The sequence below is a fragment of the Colletotrichum costaricense genome (genome assembly GCF_030867565.1).
Source record: "Colletotrichum costaricense strain IMI 309622 chromosome Unknown Scaffold_3.1, whole genome shotgun sequence".
In the NCBI taxonomy this organism is placed as follows: Eukaryota; Fungi; Ascomycota; class Sordariomycetes; order Glomerellales; family Glomerellaceae; genus Colletotrichum; species Colletotrichum costaricense.
This window is the reverse complement of record NW_026848232.1, coordinates 3,378,262-3,395,254: the sequence shown is the minus strand read 5'-3', so window position 1 is coordinate 3,395,254 and position 16,993 is coordinate 3,378,262. Positions and strand designations below refer to the sequence as shown.

Sequence of the window (16,993 nt, the reverse complement as noted above, 5' to 3'; positions counted from 1 at the left end):
AGGATTTTCTGAATGAAGTAGGAGGGTAAGAGCTGCCATCTCTGAGGGTCGAGGCCTTCGCCGTGTCACTACGAGCTGAGTGCCCCTTTGAGAAGGCAAGATGAGACTAGATCAACCACTACTTGCATGATGTGTCTTCATCATCCAATGACGCTTTCACATTGGTTGAATCTGCCTGTCATGTACTCGTGATAGACTATCCCTCGGAGAAAGCGATGGCAACATCGCGCGAAGCCGCGCCTGAGCGAGGCTTGCTTCAAGTCAACGGTTACGTTCGACGGAGTAGCGGGTTTTATTTAGTACTAGACCGAGTCACCCTTGACTGTGTGAATACGGATAATTATCCTTGTTTTCCGCAGTGAATGATTCCACATTTCATCAAGTGAATGATGCAGGCAACTCACACCAGTTTTTCGCAAACGATGATTTCATGACACGACCTTACATCGCGGGATGCTGTGCTGAAGGGAATCCGAGAGCGAGCCAATGCGGTCCACCAGATCTCTAGTTTACGAGATCCTCGTACGAAAATCCGATAAGTCGGCGGAAAGGTCCACCAACCTTCAAGTTCTATTCGCAAAACGTGGCTTGTGGCGATATGTTTGCCCAACACGGTATGGAACGGGAGGAAGAGTCCGAGTTTTAGACTTGTTCGGCCATCCACTTGCATCGCCGACTTTCACTAACCTCCTAGTCGTGGCCCTTTCATCTGCCTAAACCCTTGTCACTACCGAGATTTGGTTGAGAAGCAGAGGGGAGGACCCCTGTCATTGTAGCATCTTGATGACATTGACAGCCCTGTCCCACTCGACAATACCCCTTCCAGCATGCCCCCCAGCTATTAGCTCCCGTAACAGGAAATGTCTGCCGGGCCCGAATGACCTCGGACTTGCCAAATGGTGACTTTGTCGGCGCGGAGCAGCAGCCACCTCCGCGTCGGAATGGTCAGGACGAGGATTTTCCCATCACACAGAGAATCCTAAGATTTAGGGGCTGCCGCATCGGCCAGAATGACAGCGGCGATCGTGTACGGATGGAGACGGTTCACGTGTTCTATTCCCATTGCTGTTAGGTGGAAATGGATCTATGGAAACTTCGCCGCCTCTAAGGTGCCGGCCCAGCCCTATAGCGCCGCTTGGCACAAACCGTTGCAGCCGCGCGAGAGACGTGCAATATGGGGATGTTTTAGGATGAGAAAGAGTCGAGGCCTCCTCGTGTCGCCCCGCGGTTACTGCGTCTTGGCGTGGCAGTAGGATCATACAGCTAGGAGTTTAGACTTGTTTTTAACCTTGTACGATCCCCGATACCATAGCCTTGGTTCGAACCAAGCTCCTCCTCGGTCTTCATATTCTTTCTCACTATAGTTCTTACTTCAACTACACTCGCTTTCTCTCCTAGCCTTGCACGATGAAGGCCTGTCTTCTCTCTCTCGTCGCCGCTCTTGCGAGCACGGCCACTGCACAGGTGCAGGGCAAAGCGTTTGGCTTCGCAGCTGGCACCACTGGTGGTGGCTCAACTACTCCCCAGATTCCTTCTAGCATTGCTCAGTGAGTTGGTCTTCATCATCGACAAAGAATCACAGGGTCCAGAGACTAAAACTCGGCAGACTTAAGGAGTGGCTTACCGACAGCACGGCCCGGACCATCATGATCGATCGCACTTGGGACTTTCGCAACACTGAGGGCACGACCAGCGGCAAGTGTTGCAGTGATAATCGCACGACCAAGTGTCCCGGTGGCACTTCCAAGGGCCAGGCCTGGATCCAGGACACCTGCGATGCTGCTAGCGGTACCTGGGTTGACTGCACTTACGACAACGCTGCGAAAACCCCCATTGATATCAACAGCAACAAAAGTCTTGTTGGCGTTGGCACCAAGGGTGTCATCATTGGCAAGGGATTCCGTGTTCGTGGTGGAAAGAGCAATGTCGTGGGTCTTCCCTGTTGTGCTACCAGCACTACCTACTTTTGAGAGTCAAGATATTGATCGAGGTCCCTTCAGATCATCCAAAACGTCCACATCACAGTACGTTTCTAAGCTTCCGCCGCAAAGTTGATTTCCGGTGTAGCTGACTGTATGTAGAATCTCAACCCTCAATACGTCTGGGGAGGCGATGCCATCACTCTTGACGGTGCCGACAAGGTCTGGATCGATCACGTCAAGATCTCCCTGATCGGCCGCCAGTTCATCGTCTCTGGTTGGGGAGCCGCCGGCAAGGTAACTATCTCCAACACCGAGTTTGACGGCAACACGGAGTGGTCCGCCGGCTGCAACGGGAAGCACTATTGGACCGCCCTCCTCATCGGCGCCAAGGACTACTACACCTTTTCTGGTAACTGGCTGCATGACGTCTCTGGCCGCTCCCCTCATATGGGAACGACAAACACCGCTGGCAGCGAGAACCTGTTCCACGGCGTCAACAACTACTTCCAAAACGTCGGCGGCCATGCCTTTGACATTGACGGTAACACCTGGGTCCTTCTTGAGGGCAACTACTTCGATGCCGTCACCACGCCCATCACTCCCGCCAGCTTGACCAACGGAGGCAACATCTACATCGTGAACACCGTCGACGAAGCCTCTCGCTGCACCTCTTACTTGGGTTACATCTGCGAGTGGAACCGCGCTCGTGACTCTGGTGTTGTCAGCAGTCTTACCAGCACGACTGCCCTCACTAAGCTGGGTGGCTTCAAGTCTTCGCTCATCGGCCACATTGGCGTTGCCGACGTTCCCGCCAAGGTTAAGGCCAATGCTGGTGTTGGCAAGACCACGAGCACCAATGCCTAGGCGCTTGCACGAGCATAGCTTCCCCTCGAGAGTGGCGAGAGATTGCTCATATGAGCTCTACCAAGTATAGTCCGTTGTTTTGCGGCCATATCTTGCGGCCATTTCCTGTATCTATTCTTCCCGTACATATGTATTCCGGCCTTGAACATACCTTCACTTCTTGCCACCCCCTTGTAAGCTCACATGGTTTAGACGTTATTTTTTTGTGAAATGTGATGGTTTCAAGTGAGCCTTGACAATCAATACAACTATGGACTCGGGTATCTAATGATGTTCTGTCGTTACCATCTTACACTCCCATGTACCACCCCTTACTCGTTTCTCTATTCTTCAAAGCAACAGCAACGCCAAACACCACAAACTTCTACGCAAACAGGAGAAAAGTTCGGAGCAGCACCCATCAAACTTTTGTGTGTCCCTATATTTCCACTCACTAATCATTCACCCTCTATCTGAGATTCTCAAGAGTCTCGCAATTCCCATTCTTGGTGTATTGTTGGGTATTGAACTGCCTTGGCTTGCCCCGATAGCCACGCATGGCAAGCCTCGTAGTGTGAGAAGTGAGGGTTCTGCTTATACGACGTCACCATTCGGTCGGCTACATCAAGCACACTTCGACCTTCCACGTCCCGGGCTTGTACATTTGCGTTGTGTTGTTGAAGTGTACGCATGGCAAGCTTTTTGCCTCTGCGGACTGCGACATGCAGCGCGGTCTCGCCATTCTTATTACGGGCATTGACGTCGGCACCCGCATCGATGAGAGCCTCCAAGATGTTGACGGGCTTCTTGTAGTCGTCGTCTTCGGGTAGCTGGGCCACAAAAGCCATCAGTACGGTGTTGCCGTATTTGTCATAGTGGTTTGCGTCAACGCCGAGGTCAATGAGGTCTCTCACGACCTTTTCCCTGGCAGTGAGCCTCTCCTTTGAGGAGTCTGTGAGTGTTTTGCTAGGTTTGTTGTGTTTGCGCTTACGGCTGCTACCGCCGGAATGCTCTGCGGTAGCTGCCTGCGCAAGATGCTGGGGGAACCTGGCGAATAATGACTCCTGACTGAGAATAGCATCGGCGAGGCAGTGCAGACCGTTGCGTCCTTGTGTATCTTGTACTCGGGTGTTGGTGTGTGCTTCGTTGACGAGCTTCAGAAGTTGTGCTTGTTCCTCGATAGGAGACGGACCCCTGCGCAACGTATGTGAATCCCAGGTCGAGGACATCTCTTGCCCGACAGCAGCAGTATAGGCTCTCCGGATTGGCAGTACGATAGGGGCAGATTCAGGAATGTTGCCAAATGCGTCGCGGCAGCAATATGCCATGGGGTTAAACTGGTTAAGAAGGGCGTTTTTAATCTCCTGGCTCAGAACGCTCGGCTTTTTTGAGTGGATAATGTGACAAAAGTTGCGCCCGTATACATCGCGAGCATACAAGTCAAAATCGGATCGCTTCAGACGAGTAATGAGCTGGAAGAGAGAATCGGCGTGTTGGGTAAACCAGCTGTCGTTGAGCAGATGTAGGAATGTCTGACCGGCGCTATTCGTGACCGAGGGGTTGGGGGACGACTCGATTGCCTTGAATAAGAGGGCGTGGTGAGCGTTCCCGGCTGCAAGAAGATGCAAGATACTGTGGCCGAAGGGGTCGCGAGTGTTCCAATCCTGATTCGGAGGCTCTCCACAATGCAGGATGTGTTGGGCAAAAGGAGTTGGACCTGAGCCGGTGACCCAAGAGTCATTCGGGAGTTCGTCTCGTACGTGGCAGAAGCAAGATCGCGAGTCATGCTCCGCGAGCCCTTCAGAGCAAAAGCCTTGTTTGAGGAGGTGGTACGGTAGGTTGAGATAGTCGCCGGGCAGGGGTGCAGCTTGTGATTCCGAGTTTCTCTGTGGCGCATTGTACTCGAATATCCAGGATGCTGGGTTAGAGTTGGCAGTGCCAGGTCGGTCGTCGTCCGATGGTGATTGGTTCATCATCGTGTTGCTCGGCATCGTGTAGCGCTTCAACAGCCTGCTGACTTGGTGACGGAATCCAGTTGAATACTGTGAAAGCACATCCTGCAGGGTTTGTGTCGTTGTCTGCCGGTGAATTCCGGCTTCGGGCGGCGGCACGGACGCAATATCGGTGGTCACTAATGTCGGAAGTGGCCCCGGGGCCGGCGGGCCCCAGCCAGCAGAAGATGAGCGCGAGTGGTGAAAGGGTTGAAAGTCGTTGACGGTTGGGCTGTCGCCGCCTTCGTATTTGAAATCAGGGAGTACACTCAGATGCGATCGGGCGCCGGAAGAAATTGAGCGAGAGTAGTTTGGCGAAAACGCGTTCTCGGGCGTGTTCTGGCGGGTTGGGGAGTTATCAAGGGCGCTTATGCGCCGGTCCATGTCTGTCCGGGTTCGTGGGTGAAGCCATCGCGGCTCTTTGTCAAGAATTGAGTTCAGTTTTTTGTTGGCTGAATCCTTTCTAGTAAGCAAGGGCTGGCGTCAGCAACCGCATTTGCGCCGGCGCAAACCAATCTCTCGGCTTACCCTGGACAGTCTCGTTTTCCCGGAGTGACTCTATGAACGACTTCGACAATTTTGGTGAGAGGCAAGGTCGTGTAGACATAGAGCCTAGCTAATCTGCGCTCGGCCGAGTCATTCCAAAGCGAAGGGCGACCAGTCTGGGTCGCGTGCGAACTTGAAGGTGAAGCTGACATGAAGCTCGGGTTGGAGGCTGGCTGCCACAGCCTTGTCAAGTAGAGCGTCGTAGAGCGTGTAAGTGAGGCGGGGAAGGGAACTTGACCCTATTGCTGGTGAGTTTTGCTGTAGGCCAAGTGTCTGACGAGAAATTGAGGCAAAAGACTCAGGTTGAAGCGAGAGACATGATGGACAACGGGGAGGATGGATCTGTAGTTTTGGCCATGAAGTGAGGGGGACAACCAGGCTATCAATGAGCTGAAAGATGGTGCCTTTCGCCGTGGCGCCGCCGCGGTGCTGCTGCGAGAGAGGTAGGGAGGGAGGGAGGGGAATGGGCGGCCCCAGAGAATAGACGGGAGCCGGCACAGAGCAAGGGTCAACAAGCAGCTAACGCCAACGATCTAAGCGTGGAAACGTGATAAGACTGGGCCCTCAGTACGCCGGGGTTTGGTAGCACAGCAAACTGGCAGCCTGGAGGAGGAGGTCTCGAAGGTGGTCTGGCGGAGCCAATGGCTATGAAGTAGAAGAATGATGGTGGTGCGCCAGTCGGCTGGGTTGCAGGGGACAGAGGCTCAGCTGTGAGCCAAGGGGGCACCCCGGGGGGCGGGGGGGTTTTCCGGACTTCATCAGACTGAGCAGTATGGGACCAAGTTTGTTGTGACGGATGAGGAGGATTCTCAATATCCATTTACTGTCAGGATAGTGAGGAAGTTGAGATTTTGTGCCAGTTCTTGACGGGCAAAGGAGTGTTTGTGAGACAGCTTCGGTCAGCTCACAGAGAGCTGCCTCAATAAAGCGTTGGATTTAGGCAACGGAATTACTGGTGCTTTGAGTTGCTCGGCTATCCGTAGAAGCACTCTAGGAGCGAATCCCAGTCACAGTAAGCGCCCATTGACAACGATCCCCCGTCATCCGTTCTCGGCGTCAGCGGTTACAATGGTGCCAGAAGCCGCTATCCGCGACTGTCTTCTCTCTTGTTCCACGGGGAAAAGAAGAATCGAGAGCAATGAGATGAAGATGGCTTCATCCCAAACACAGTGACCGCGTCGCACAATGACGGATAGCGTATCGGTAGGGAAGAGGGACTCGGACGGGCCGCAGTGGATTCGAGTTGCTACTGTGAACCGCAGCAGCAAACATTGTAAGCGACCGAGTGTGTGTGAGCGAATGAGTGAGTGAATGAGTGGGGGGAGCAGAAAATGCCCTGTCAGGCAGAGTTGAGAGGGAGGGACTGGTTGTGTGGCTGAGCCAGGTTGTTGTAGCCCCCGCGCTACCACAGGACAGCAGCTCGGGAAAATGACGTGCGAGAATGAGATGCGACTGCTAGGTATTACCTAGGCACTTCTCTGGGCTCATACGGAGACGGATAGATGTCTAATCTTTCCGTCCGGAGTGAGTTGTGAGAGAGGGAAATCCCTTACTTGAGCTTCGAGCAAGATTGCTTTGTAAATGAGCGGTCCGTAATTGAATAGGCATTCGGTCGCAAACATTTTCTTCTACGCTGCCTTGATAAATCGGCAATAGTGGTTATGTATCTCTTACTACACCTGTCTGAAATCGAATTGGGGTCTGGCGAAAGTTGAGCACCTCGCTCAATTCTATGGCTCGTTAAGCATTGAAAAGACAATGATGAGAGTGATTGCAATTACATTCTTTGTAAGGGGGGGAAAAACAGTGCAATTTGCCATGAGCCGTGACAACACAGAAATGCTTCATTCTCCGCTTGGCTACTCCGTAGCATGTAGCCAATTCTCGGCCCAAATGCTTCTCAGTGTGCTACGCCTCTCGGTTGTACTCCATCCTTCCGCGAAGCACCGCCCGCAAACCCAGCCACATCCATAATCCATACCTTTGCTCGTTGTCGATGAGGTGGGTGTGGGTGTGGTGCATCAGATTGAACGCCTGGGTATTGTAATGTGTTGCAATGTAACTCAGCACCAACGCTCGCTGCAGATAGACAAGTAAGTCATCGGCGGCCTCGACGAGCCCAGGATTCTTCTTTGCGGTGTGACCTGTTTCGAGTGATGTTGATCTTGGCATGAATTGCAACTGAGCCACAGAGTCAAGTTGAATATTGTAGGTCTGCGCCATTGATAGCTCTGGATGCCTCCGCATTACCTCTCTCCCTCCTTGTCTCGTATGCTTCACGTCACTGACTCTCATCTCCAGCACGTATGTCATGGCCTGGATCCCAGTTCCCACAACGTCGATATGCCCCGCCCCCAAACGGCGAGGCGAAAAAGTTGGGGTTTTGATGGTGGCGATCGTCTGGCGGCCCTCCTGCAAATCACCATCCACGCTCGCCAAGCTATTCCTTAAGGGCAAGTGAAGCTTAGATCCCGTTCACCGCGCCCCTCTGTTCAAGTCTGGGTCTTGACCAGGCGCCAGGCTCTTGCGATACCTACGTAAAGCCTTTCAGCCCAGACTAGCCTGCGTGCCCCCATGCCTCCTAACTCTTCCCCGAATGTTCCACGGACACGAGAACATAGCGCGGACCCTCTTACTCGCATCCATCCCGCGCTGGGTCTCGACAGCCACGCAAACTAGCGATACATAGTCCCGCCCGCCAACATCTGCCCTCTCAAGCCAGCCCGCCTGCATGCCTATCACACAAAGTGCCTGTTACTATCTTACCTACCTCTGAAAGAAGCCGCCGCCTGTCCGATGTCTCATCCCTGCACGTCTATCTCCCGGAAGTCATCCCAGATCCACGCGAGTGGCAAAACTACTTGGCGATGCAATGGAAGCTTCGAAAAAGTTACCCAAGCTCCCTCCATGCGCGACGGTTCTGGCCAGTTCCAACCGGGATCAACCCTCCCCTTGTCCTCAATCCTCCGGCATTTTTCCAGATGCATTTTCTCTATTCCGACTTCTACCCTTCAACATTACTGTCAAGCATTATTGCCGCCAGTCTAACAGTTCTCTAGGTCGGGAAAGGAGCTTGTCGCTCACTGCCAGCCAATGCTTCAATCTTTACGTTCCTAATCCAATGTTCCCATGACAGTCTTTACCGTCAAGTGACTGCGGCGCTCGGTCGCTTCCCCTGTCGCTCATCTTCAATATTCTCCGTAACATCACAGCCATGCTCTGGTGTATGAACACTCCATTTTTTCCGATTGTAATTCCTAACTATTCCCTTTCAATCCTAATTCCACCATGATACCCGGTGCCCCTGGGTTTGGTTCCTTCACAATACCAACTGGTATCGTTTCGAAAAAGGATGCACTATGATGTGTTTTGTCCACTTCCTCGTGGTTTGTATTTGCAGCGGGCGATACAGCTGCCTATTCCCAAGTTCAAGCTGGGCCATCTCTCACTTACATCCTTTCATATATAATAAGGCCTGATCTGTTGGGTTGCCGTGTAGTTTTCAAGGCCAGGCCAAACCAACTTCATCTTCACGATCCTAACAACCAACATCCACCCATCTTGCACTTTTGTCACCACCCTCATCATACCCGCCCCTCCACAACGCAATATGTCAGGATCTAGCTACTACCAGCGTCCCGCTCCGAGGTACGACGTCCAATCTCTCACTTCTCCCCTTGCACCCTGTCAGACCGACCCTAATGCCTGCCAGCTACTCTCAATATTCCACGTCTGCAAACACCGGCGGGCAGAGACGCGATACACCTGCCAATCAAACGTCATATACTACCACAAGCTACTCACGCTCATCCGACCCGATGGACAGATTCTGGGTCACGGGCCAGTCGTCGGCTAGGCCCAATCGTGTAGCTGGACAGATGGAGCAATGGGATAGGCAATGGAGTTCGGCAAGTCGTCGCTAATACGCCCGGTTGGCTCTTCGAAGGAGTGTGTGGGAACTTCCATGCCAGCCCTCCTTGTGTTCTTTGTTGTATGATAATGATTAGTTTGCTCGATACCCACCCAGCATAGCATTTCACATTGTGTATCACCATTCGAGAAACCTTGATTCCCCGCAAAATATCTACCGTCCCTTGACTCCCCACATCACCACCTCACATCGTCACCGACCAAGGCCGCCGCAACGCCCCAGGGAAGCGCAAAAGCAAAAGCGAGCACCCGCAACAGCGTTGGAACTCCTCCACCTGGGCTCGAACCAGGGATCTCCCGATTAACAGTCGGACGCCTTAGCCAACTGGGCCATGGAGGATTGATGTTGCCGAATGAGGCTCGTCAGCTGAGATGCGAGGTTCGGAGGAGTAGGTGTTGGCTAAGAGGTGTTTGCTAAGATCTCATGCTCAGTGTTTCTGGCTGGGGCTTGCGCATTCGGATGACGGCCTAAGTTTGAGGGCGACAGAAGAGACGAGATGGCAGAGGTCACCTCATCGGCTATGAGGTGGGATACTTGTTCAGAATCGGTTGACGGGGTTGACAGATTGATGACGGAGAACCTCGGCATGATCTATAGCCAGCATAGTATTATATGTAAAGAGTTCTGAGCGGGCAATAGCATCACAAACATTGCATCAATGGCCGAGAGTTCAGGCCTAGCGTTTCGACAGATCGGGTCTGCCATCCGGTGATCATACCTATATGAGACGGTATAGGGTGTGGTCCCTTAACAGATGCATTGCTCAAATGATCTTGTGCCTGCGTATGAGCAACGGACGCCCTTTTGGGACAGATGCAGTCTTGGTCAGCAAGATAAAGGAAGAGTCACTCTCTAATTTGGAAGAAGAGCCTCAGAAGCACACATCATCCTGCAACCGATATTCTCGGGTTCCCAACGACAGGGGGGCGATGTTGTATCCCGCATGTTTTATACCGAGTGGACGTACGTAGGGCTACTATTGTCTAGTTTTTGACCCGAGCTTACAAAACCGTCACGCCGGATTGTGATCCACCTCGCCGGGTCATCCCGTCTTCAAGTTCACGCTGCATATAGTATAACAAGCTCCGGCTAGGGTGAAGACGGGACAAAAGCCCGCCGGCAGTTACAGTCTCATCTGCATTTCGAAATCTTGGCGAACCGACTGAAACTTTCATCCGCAACAGAAAAGATGGGACGAAGCACCGACGACACCAGTTCCTCCTCATACCGGTGTGGATGTGTAATGATATGGAAAAAGAGGGAACTATACCAGAACGTTTCCGAAGAGACCGAGATGACAGGTCTCATCTTTTTTCCGGACCCAAACTTCATACTACGTCCCAAGGATCCGAGAAATCATGCAAAGCGGCCACGATGGGCCCTGAGAAGGGCTAGACAGACTTGTGGAATGGACATCTTTGTTTCCCCGAGAGAAACCATTTAGCTCGATCCGGAACGTGAAGCTCGCGCCAGGCGGCGGACCGTCGATTTTACCCCGCCAGCGCACAAACCGGCACCGGGACACAGCTTCAGTCACGGTCTCATCACCTCATTTCACTTCATCTTACCTCTTCAACTTCACAACGGGGCATTGTTCATTCGAAGCTCTAGCATCGTTACATCAGATCGTTGCTTAGTTTCATTGACCTCACAAATCGGAAAGACTGGCTGTTCAACCTTAGAGGTACCTGAGTCTCAGAGCCATCACCTCTAGTCAACAGAGAGCCTCGAAAGCGAGGACCCCGGTCCTTGCATGAACCACCAACATGGCCCAAACAAGCCAGCGAAGGAAGCGCCAGGCAGAAGAAGTTGAAGAGGAATACCAAGAACCACCTTTCAAAAGAAGTCGCGCGGAGGATATTGCCTACTTCCAGTGGCTATGGACACCACCTCGCCCGTCATCACGGAAAACCTCCTCATCGGGTCTATGGAGCCACTCTGTCCCAGATGGCCTATTCCTTACCCGTCATGACGCGCCCCGTTCCTTTTCTTTACCCCCGGAATCCACATCAAGACGGCCTCGTCGCCGGGGCGCCATCTCTGTGACATCTTCGTCACCCAGCGAGATGGATCGATACCTCGCGCGGCAACTACAGCAGCAGATCGCCGTCCTCCGACGCAAGGCAGCCGAGGGCCAGCATCAAGTACAAGACGAGGATCGCTGTGAAGATGACGGCGATGATGATAACAATGCCCACAACGAAAGGGACATTGATCGCCTACAACGTGAACTAGAGGCCGTGCAGATCGACGCTTCCCTACCGTCTATCCTGGGCATCGCGATAGACTTTGATCAAAAGCTTTGCCTCAGTTCCTCCGGTCGTTCATCAGATTCCACCTCTGGGCATCGAGGTAAGCGATCAGGTGTTTGAGCGAAACCCAAAGGATGGCGTCAACATACAAACAAACGCACACACAAAACTAGTGGAAATCTAAGAGAGTGTATGTGACACGGGTGAGAGGATGTGTGAGAGAGAGGGAGAAATACAGAGTCATCTTCACCTGTCAATCGTCGATCAAACACTGCGGAGAGAGGGGGACCAGTTCTCTAACAGAGTTGCATAGAAACCGGTTCGCCCGCGGGCGCGGATGCCGCAACCTCCTCATCCTCTCCACTATCCTCCTCTCCCACGTGCTGCCGGCTCTGGGCATCGAATAAAGTCAACTCAGCAACCGGAGATACGAGCCCGACTACTCGGCAACACACCCTCGTCAACACCTGCGGTAAAAGTAGTCGAGGCAGAAAAGGTGTCGGCAATGATGGTCCTTTGTGGAGGCGGCCTCGAACTTGAGACCAAACTCTCTGTTGCCAAGCTTCGATCCAACACACCAGCAAGACACACGGACACCAGACCACCCACCCTCTCTCTCTCTGTCTCACTCATCGTATGGCGGAAGAAGCGGGCGATTACTGACGACCTCCGTCTCTCGTCTTGCATGAATGTCATACCATCATAATACATTTTTGTATTATACTTCAAGTAAAAATATGAACGTTTGGGTATCATGACCCTGAGGAATAGATAATAGAACAATGGAATAATGAAAGTTGCCCAGGGAAATCTGAGCGTATTAGAAAGTTTCCGTTTCTTTTCTGATACCTGTCAATCGATGAATTGAGAACCACCGTCGGTGGCTCTCCCTTCCTGTACCATTTTCAACCCCGCGTGCCTCTAGGCCCATCGCTCTCATCTTGTTGGCGGAGGCGGCGAATTAGACCTCGCAAATGGCCAATTCGGATCCTTCTCCCTTGTCGGGGTATCTGCCAGGTCCCCAAACGGACTCACGGTCTGCGTCCGTCTCAACCAGTTCTTTGTGCCCTCCCCAAACTCATCGCTTTCCTCGTCCACCCTATCCAGCTTTTCATTGTTTGCCGGACCCTGTGCCTGTGCTTGTACTGATGCAGGCGGTGGGCCTGTGCCTGGATTAATCGTGAGAGGAGGGGGGGCCTCCTTTTCTCGATCTCGCGCAGGGGCCGGGGTGGCAGGCAACGACGTCGCCGGCGTGCCATCCCTAGACCTTGGCGGGAATAGAGAATAGGGCGGCTTCTTGGGCGAAGGCGGCACCGGCCTTCTCGACACCGACTGTTCCCTCTGTATCGTACCCATGCCCATCTGCGGCGCGGTACTGCTCACAAAAGTCGTCTGTCGAGAAAAGTTGGGCTGCCCATCGCCGAAATCACTGACCGCGTAGCCCATGCCTCCAGATGACCCCGTCGTACGTGCTGTTTCTGGACGGGTCGGTGATATTGGACGCTTGACATCTTGCGGGTAGCCATTGTTTATAGCCAGCGCGTTTGTCGTCATCAGAGTATTCTGCTTCGGGTAGCTGATTTCACGACGGAGCTCCCGCGCCGTCTGTTCCTTGCGCTTGTTACGCCGGTAACGAGTAAAGATGTAGAAGCCCAGTATGGTGAGAAGAGATGAGCCAATGATGGCTCCCACGACGGCGAGAGCCGCCTGGGTAACTGAAACTGCGGCCCCTTGTGCTTGTGATACGCGTAAATTTGCATCGTCCTGTGTTAAAAGGTTAGAAGTCTTAATGACACACAACCACGGAGTGACCACGGCGTGACCACGAAAGAACCACGTACTCTCGCAGCTTGAATTTGCTGCTGTGCCTGCTGCTGAGCATTCGATATAGCCGCACTAGCGGATTGTGTCGCAACAGCAATGGCTTGCGCAGCACTTGCGCTGGCACTGGCTTGTATGCTCGCAACCTGAGAAGCCAGCTGCGTCTGCGCACTCGCCGTAACCATGGCAAAGTTGTCCGCAACCTGCTTGCTCGCACTCTCCTTGGCCGCGTTCTGGGCGTTGAGTATTCCCTCCTTAGCGCTTGCCTGTGCCTGGACGACGGCATTGTTGGCCGATATCGAGGCCCGGGTGGCCGCATCGTTGGCCTGCCTCGCCTGCTCCTCCGCCTGCCGCTGTCGATCTCCGGCCTGTCTCACTTGGTCGTTTGCTTGTTGGATAGCTTCTCGAGCAGACTGGGATGCCGAGGCAATGGCCTGCTGTGCTGATCGAGATGCCGAGTTGATGGCGTCAATGGGGTTGTCGATTGCTTGTCGCCCGAAGAGAGCCGCTGGTGTCGGCACCGATAACACGACACGGTCTTCAAGGCGGGCCGGCTTGTTGTCATCTGTTGATGCCGTCGGCGGCAACACCCTCTTGCCCAATAAGTCCTCGACCATATCATGGCCTGCCCCCCTCCTCCTCCTCCTTTGAGGTTCCGCCGGTGACCTGTGGTCTCCTCCGTTGTTCACCCATCTTGCTCTTCGCCCACTTCCTTCATCCGCCGCAACTGCCGCCAACATAAGTGAGGCCAGAACACATAGCAGTACTATTCGTGGGAGGCAAGCCTTCACCATGATTTCATTGTCGTCGAATTATGTGTTCCTCCTCTTCACCGTAATCATATTATCCGTAGTAGGTAGTCCGAACGAAAGAAGCAAATCTCAAATCACCATTAACAAGAAGACTAATAATCAGCAAGAGTACTCAAAACGAACTGGAGAGGAATAACACAAGAAAAAGACCAAACCAGAGAAGAACAGGCTTCAGGCGGCCCGGTCAGCGGCCCTCGCCCATGTTATGGCCCATGAGCCCGCTTCATCCTAACCATCGAAGAATAAGAGCCCCACGGCTTTCAGCCTACCTGGGCAACGCCGGCGCGGGTCGAGACTCGTTGGCCCCGTCTCCTCGCCGATATCACATCCCAGATAATCCAGTCGGCTTCATTGGAGTAGGAACCTGGGGAGGAGGGTTGAGGGTTGAGGGTTGAGGGACGGGGCCACACGGCGGCTTCTTTCGTCACGATAGTGGCAGCCGCCTACTGGGGGGGATCAGATTAGCGCGCCACCGTCCCATCTTCTTATTCGGTCAGACGCCCAGAGCCCAGTTGGCTGTAATGCATGCATGGTTTCACAAGTGAATTCGGAAACAGCACGCTGACAGAAACGACAGAAAAGTTTATGCCTGCAGTTGGGAGGTGTTTGTTGCGCCAGCGGCATCAACCTTCGGCTGCGTTCCGAGCTTGGTGTTGTCTCAAGAGCCAAAGTTGGACTGAATCCCTGGTCCGTTGAGGCTCCCAGGCGGAGAAGAATTACAATTAAGGGATCGTCTTCCAACAGCGTCGATCCTTAGGCTCCTTGGTGTCGCATATCCCTGTCCAGGGTCACTTGACTCGGACCCGGGAGCAAGTCAAGGTCGAAAGGTCGGGGTGGCCGGGGGAACCAAAAGGAACCGATGGCGACATCCATTACCTTGAATCGTCCGCCGACTGCCACCACACCAGATTGCCCTTGTTCAAGATCTGGTTCCCCCTCCAAGTTAGGCAAAGGCAACGAAAACTTATAAGCCAACAGGGACAGACCTTTACTCGACGTCCCAAGAACCGCAACAAGATTTCGGAAGCCGGCGAACTAACCGAAAAGAACGAGTCACCAAACGCGTGCCATAGCCGCTGAGAAGTGCGTGCGCGAGTTGCGTGTTTGCGATTGTGAAGAGCGTTGAGTAAGGTGAGTGTGGATGGGTGGGGAGAAACATGTTGCGCAAGCGCGAGCGTGAGGGTTGTAGAAATTTGGAAACGTTCTTCACATTGACCATCTATATACCAGTGGGTGTCCCGGTCTTCTTTCTGTTCGTTCTCGATCATGCCGATCTGTGGGCACATTGTGAGCAGCTCAACCAACACATCCATCTGTGCGTGGATTGGATTCCTGCCTGTCTGGCCGCCCATGCAAAAAACTAACCATATCTCCCAACGCCAGCCATGCATCCATCCGTCGCGGAGGATATTCCCTATCCTTGAACCTGAGGCCAAACCCTTTTTTTTCTGGTTTTGCGTTGTGTGCCTGAGAACATCCCAATACTTGTTGAGAGACTGGACGAAAATAAGAACAAGGTCATGGTCCGCCATTTGGCTCCAGCGCTTGTTCATAGCTTTTGTTGTTACAGCCCATGACTCTGTGTTCCGCAGCGTCCGCAACCTGGCGGATGTTTCCAGGTCGGAAGCCGTGCGAAGCCTCGTGGGTAGGAGAGGACGACTTTAAACGGGCAGCTTGAACTTCTTGCCCTTCATCACCTTGGTGTAGTAGATCCAGAAGAAGTCACTGTAAAGGATAGTCTGGATGATACCGGCGGTAATGGCGATCCAGTCGACCTTGTGGTTCACTTCAGTGAAGTAACGGTAGATCCAGTTGGGGATATACAGGGCACGGTAGATACCGAGGGCGAATAGGTAGTGGGTGGTGATGGTCTCGGCCTCGCCAGTGCGCTGAAGCATGAAGAGCTGAGGCAAGATGGCAACGGCCTCGAGCCAGATAGAGAAGGTCCAGGAGATCTCCCAGAAGGTGTACGAGTAGGGGAAGATGATGGCCAGGGCGGCAGCTCCGCCGAGCAGGTACTGGACGCGGAAGGTATCCTGGTTGGGGTCGTTGGTTGGCTTGTAGGCGGTCGTCATCAGGTAAACGATGTACCCTTGGGAAGAGATAAAGAGGATCTTGAAAACGAGGTTCCATAGACTAGAGGTCGTAAACAAGTCTGAGGGGGGCAAACAAACGCTGGTTAGTTTAGGTCAAGCGGAGAGAAGGGAAGGCAATGGAGGCTTACCAAGGTACCTGGTGATGTAGACCAGGAAGTAAAGGGCTTGCGACTTGAACGAAATACCAGAACAGCTCTGAGAAAGAATTAGATCAGGGCCCTGGGTGTGACGACATGGCGGGAATCGAAAAGCTCACGTTCAGCTGCACCATCTTGTGGAGGAGAATGCCGATACTGGCAAGATGGGACAAGTCCCCTGCAAGCCCATCATGTTAGTCCCCGGAGCGAACAGTTGTAGTATCGAGGATTTTGGCGACACGTACCGGCAATGCGGAAGAGATTGAGCATCGTGACAGGTTGATTGCGGCGAGGCGATGGATCGCGAGTGACGATTTGGGGCGGGAGGGAGCTTCAACTCGGAGGGAGCTTGGAGCTGCCAGTGACAGCGCGCGCACAGCTTATCGGATGGTTGTAATCAGGCGGGTGCAGGTCGCCTTGCACGCTGGTGGTTTTCGTCGTCGTCGTCGTCGAGCGTCTTCGTGACGTGTCGTTTTGTTTGGGTCCGCGATGTTTTGGCGTCGTGACGTTGGAATTCTTGGGTTGCTGGGGAGGGAGCTTCGAGACTGCGTTTAGCACAACTGGCAGCTTTTTTGGGTTTCCAGGAGGGTTGAAAGGACACGAACGCGATTGCAAGCTCATTGGAAGCTGGAACCGAACACT

The 16,993-nt window shown here is 53.3% G+C and overlaps 7 protein-coding genes across 7 annotated transcripts; 3 read left to right on the top strand and 4 right to left on the bottom strand.

Moving 5' to 3' along the window:
• Nucleotides 1-1,407: 1,407 nt before the first annotated feature.
• CCOS01_03983 (pectate lyase) lies at nucleotides 1,408-2,786 on the top strand (the record flags this gene model as incomplete). Its single annotated transcript, XM_060452166.1, has 4 exons — nucleotides 1,408-1,547; nucleotides 1,607-1,928; nucleotides 2,001-2,024; nucleotides 2,082-2,786. The coding sequence occupies 4 exons, from the start codon at nucleotides 1,408-1,410 to the stop codon at nucleotides 2,784-2,786; spliced, it is 1,191 nt and encodes a 396-aa protein (XP_060318431.1).
• A 461-nt stretch (nucleotides 2,787-3,247) lies between these two features.
• CCOS01_03982 (uncharacterized protein) lies at nucleotides 3,248-5,454 on the bottom strand (the record flags this gene model as incomplete). Its single annotated transcript, XM_060452165.1, has 2 exons — nucleotides 3,248-5,219; nucleotides 5,285-5,454. The coding sequence occupies 2 exons, from the start codon at nucleotides 5,452-5,454 to the stop codon at nucleotides 3,248-3,250; spliced, it is 2,142 nt and encodes a 713-aa protein (XP_060318430.1).
• Nucleotides 5,455-8,912: 3,458 nt separating this feature from the next.
• On the top strand, nucleotides 8,913-9,225 carry CCOS01_03981 (uncharacterized protein; the record flags this gene model as incomplete). The annotated part of the gene is made up of 2 exons (XM_060452164.1): nucleotides 8,913-8,950; nucleotides 9,015-9,225. The coding sequence occupies 2 exons, from the start codon at nucleotides 8,913-8,915 to the stop codon at nucleotides 9,223-9,225; spliced, it is 249 nt and encodes an 82-aa protein (XP_060318429.1).
• A 1,774-nt stretch (nucleotides 9,226-10,999) lies between these two features.
• Nucleotides 11,000-11,892, top strand: CCOS01_03980 (uncharacterized protein; the record flags this gene model as incomplete). The annotated part of the gene is made up of 2 exons (XM_060452163.1): nucleotides 11,000-11,585; nucleotides 11,789-11,892. The coding sequence occupies 2 exons, from the start codon at nucleotides 11,000-11,002 to the stop codon at nucleotides 11,890-11,892; spliced, it is 690 nt and encodes a 229-aa protein (XP_060318428.1).
• Nucleotides 11,893-12,421: 529 nt separating this feature from the next.
• On the bottom strand, nucleotides 12,422-14,100 carry CCOS01_03979 (uncharacterized protein; the record flags this gene model as incomplete). The annotated part of the gene is made up of 2 exons (XM_060452162.1): nucleotides 12,422-13,249; nucleotides 13,327-14,100. The coding sequence occupies 2 exons, from the start codon at nucleotides 14,098-14,100 to the stop codon at nucleotides 12,422-12,424; spliced, it is 1,602 nt and encodes a 533-aa protein (XP_060318427.1).
• Nucleotides 14,101-14,990: 890 nt separating this feature from the next.
• CCOS01_03978 (uncharacterized protein) lies at nucleotides 14,991-15,650 on the bottom strand (the record flags this gene model as incomplete). The annotated part of the gene is made up of 1 exon (XM_060452161.1): nucleotides 14,991-15,650. One exon carries the CDS (start codon nucleotides 15,648-15,650, stop codon nucleotides 14,991-14,993), a length of 660 nt encoding a protein of 219 aa, XP_060318426.1.
• A 129-nt stretch (nucleotides 15,651-15,779) lies between these two features.
• CCOS01_03977 (ER lumen protein retaining receptor) lies at nucleotides 15,780-16,621 on the bottom strand (the record flags this gene model as incomplete). Its single annotated transcript, XM_060452160.1, has 4 exons — nucleotides 15,780-16,273; nucleotides 16,343-16,409; nucleotides 16,471-16,529; nucleotides 16,597-16,621. 4 exons carry the CDS (start codon nucleotides 16,619-16,621, stop codon nucleotides 15,780-15,782), a joined length of 645 nt encoding a protein of 214 aa, XP_060318425.1.
• Nucleotides 16,622-16,993: the final 372 nt, after the last annotated feature.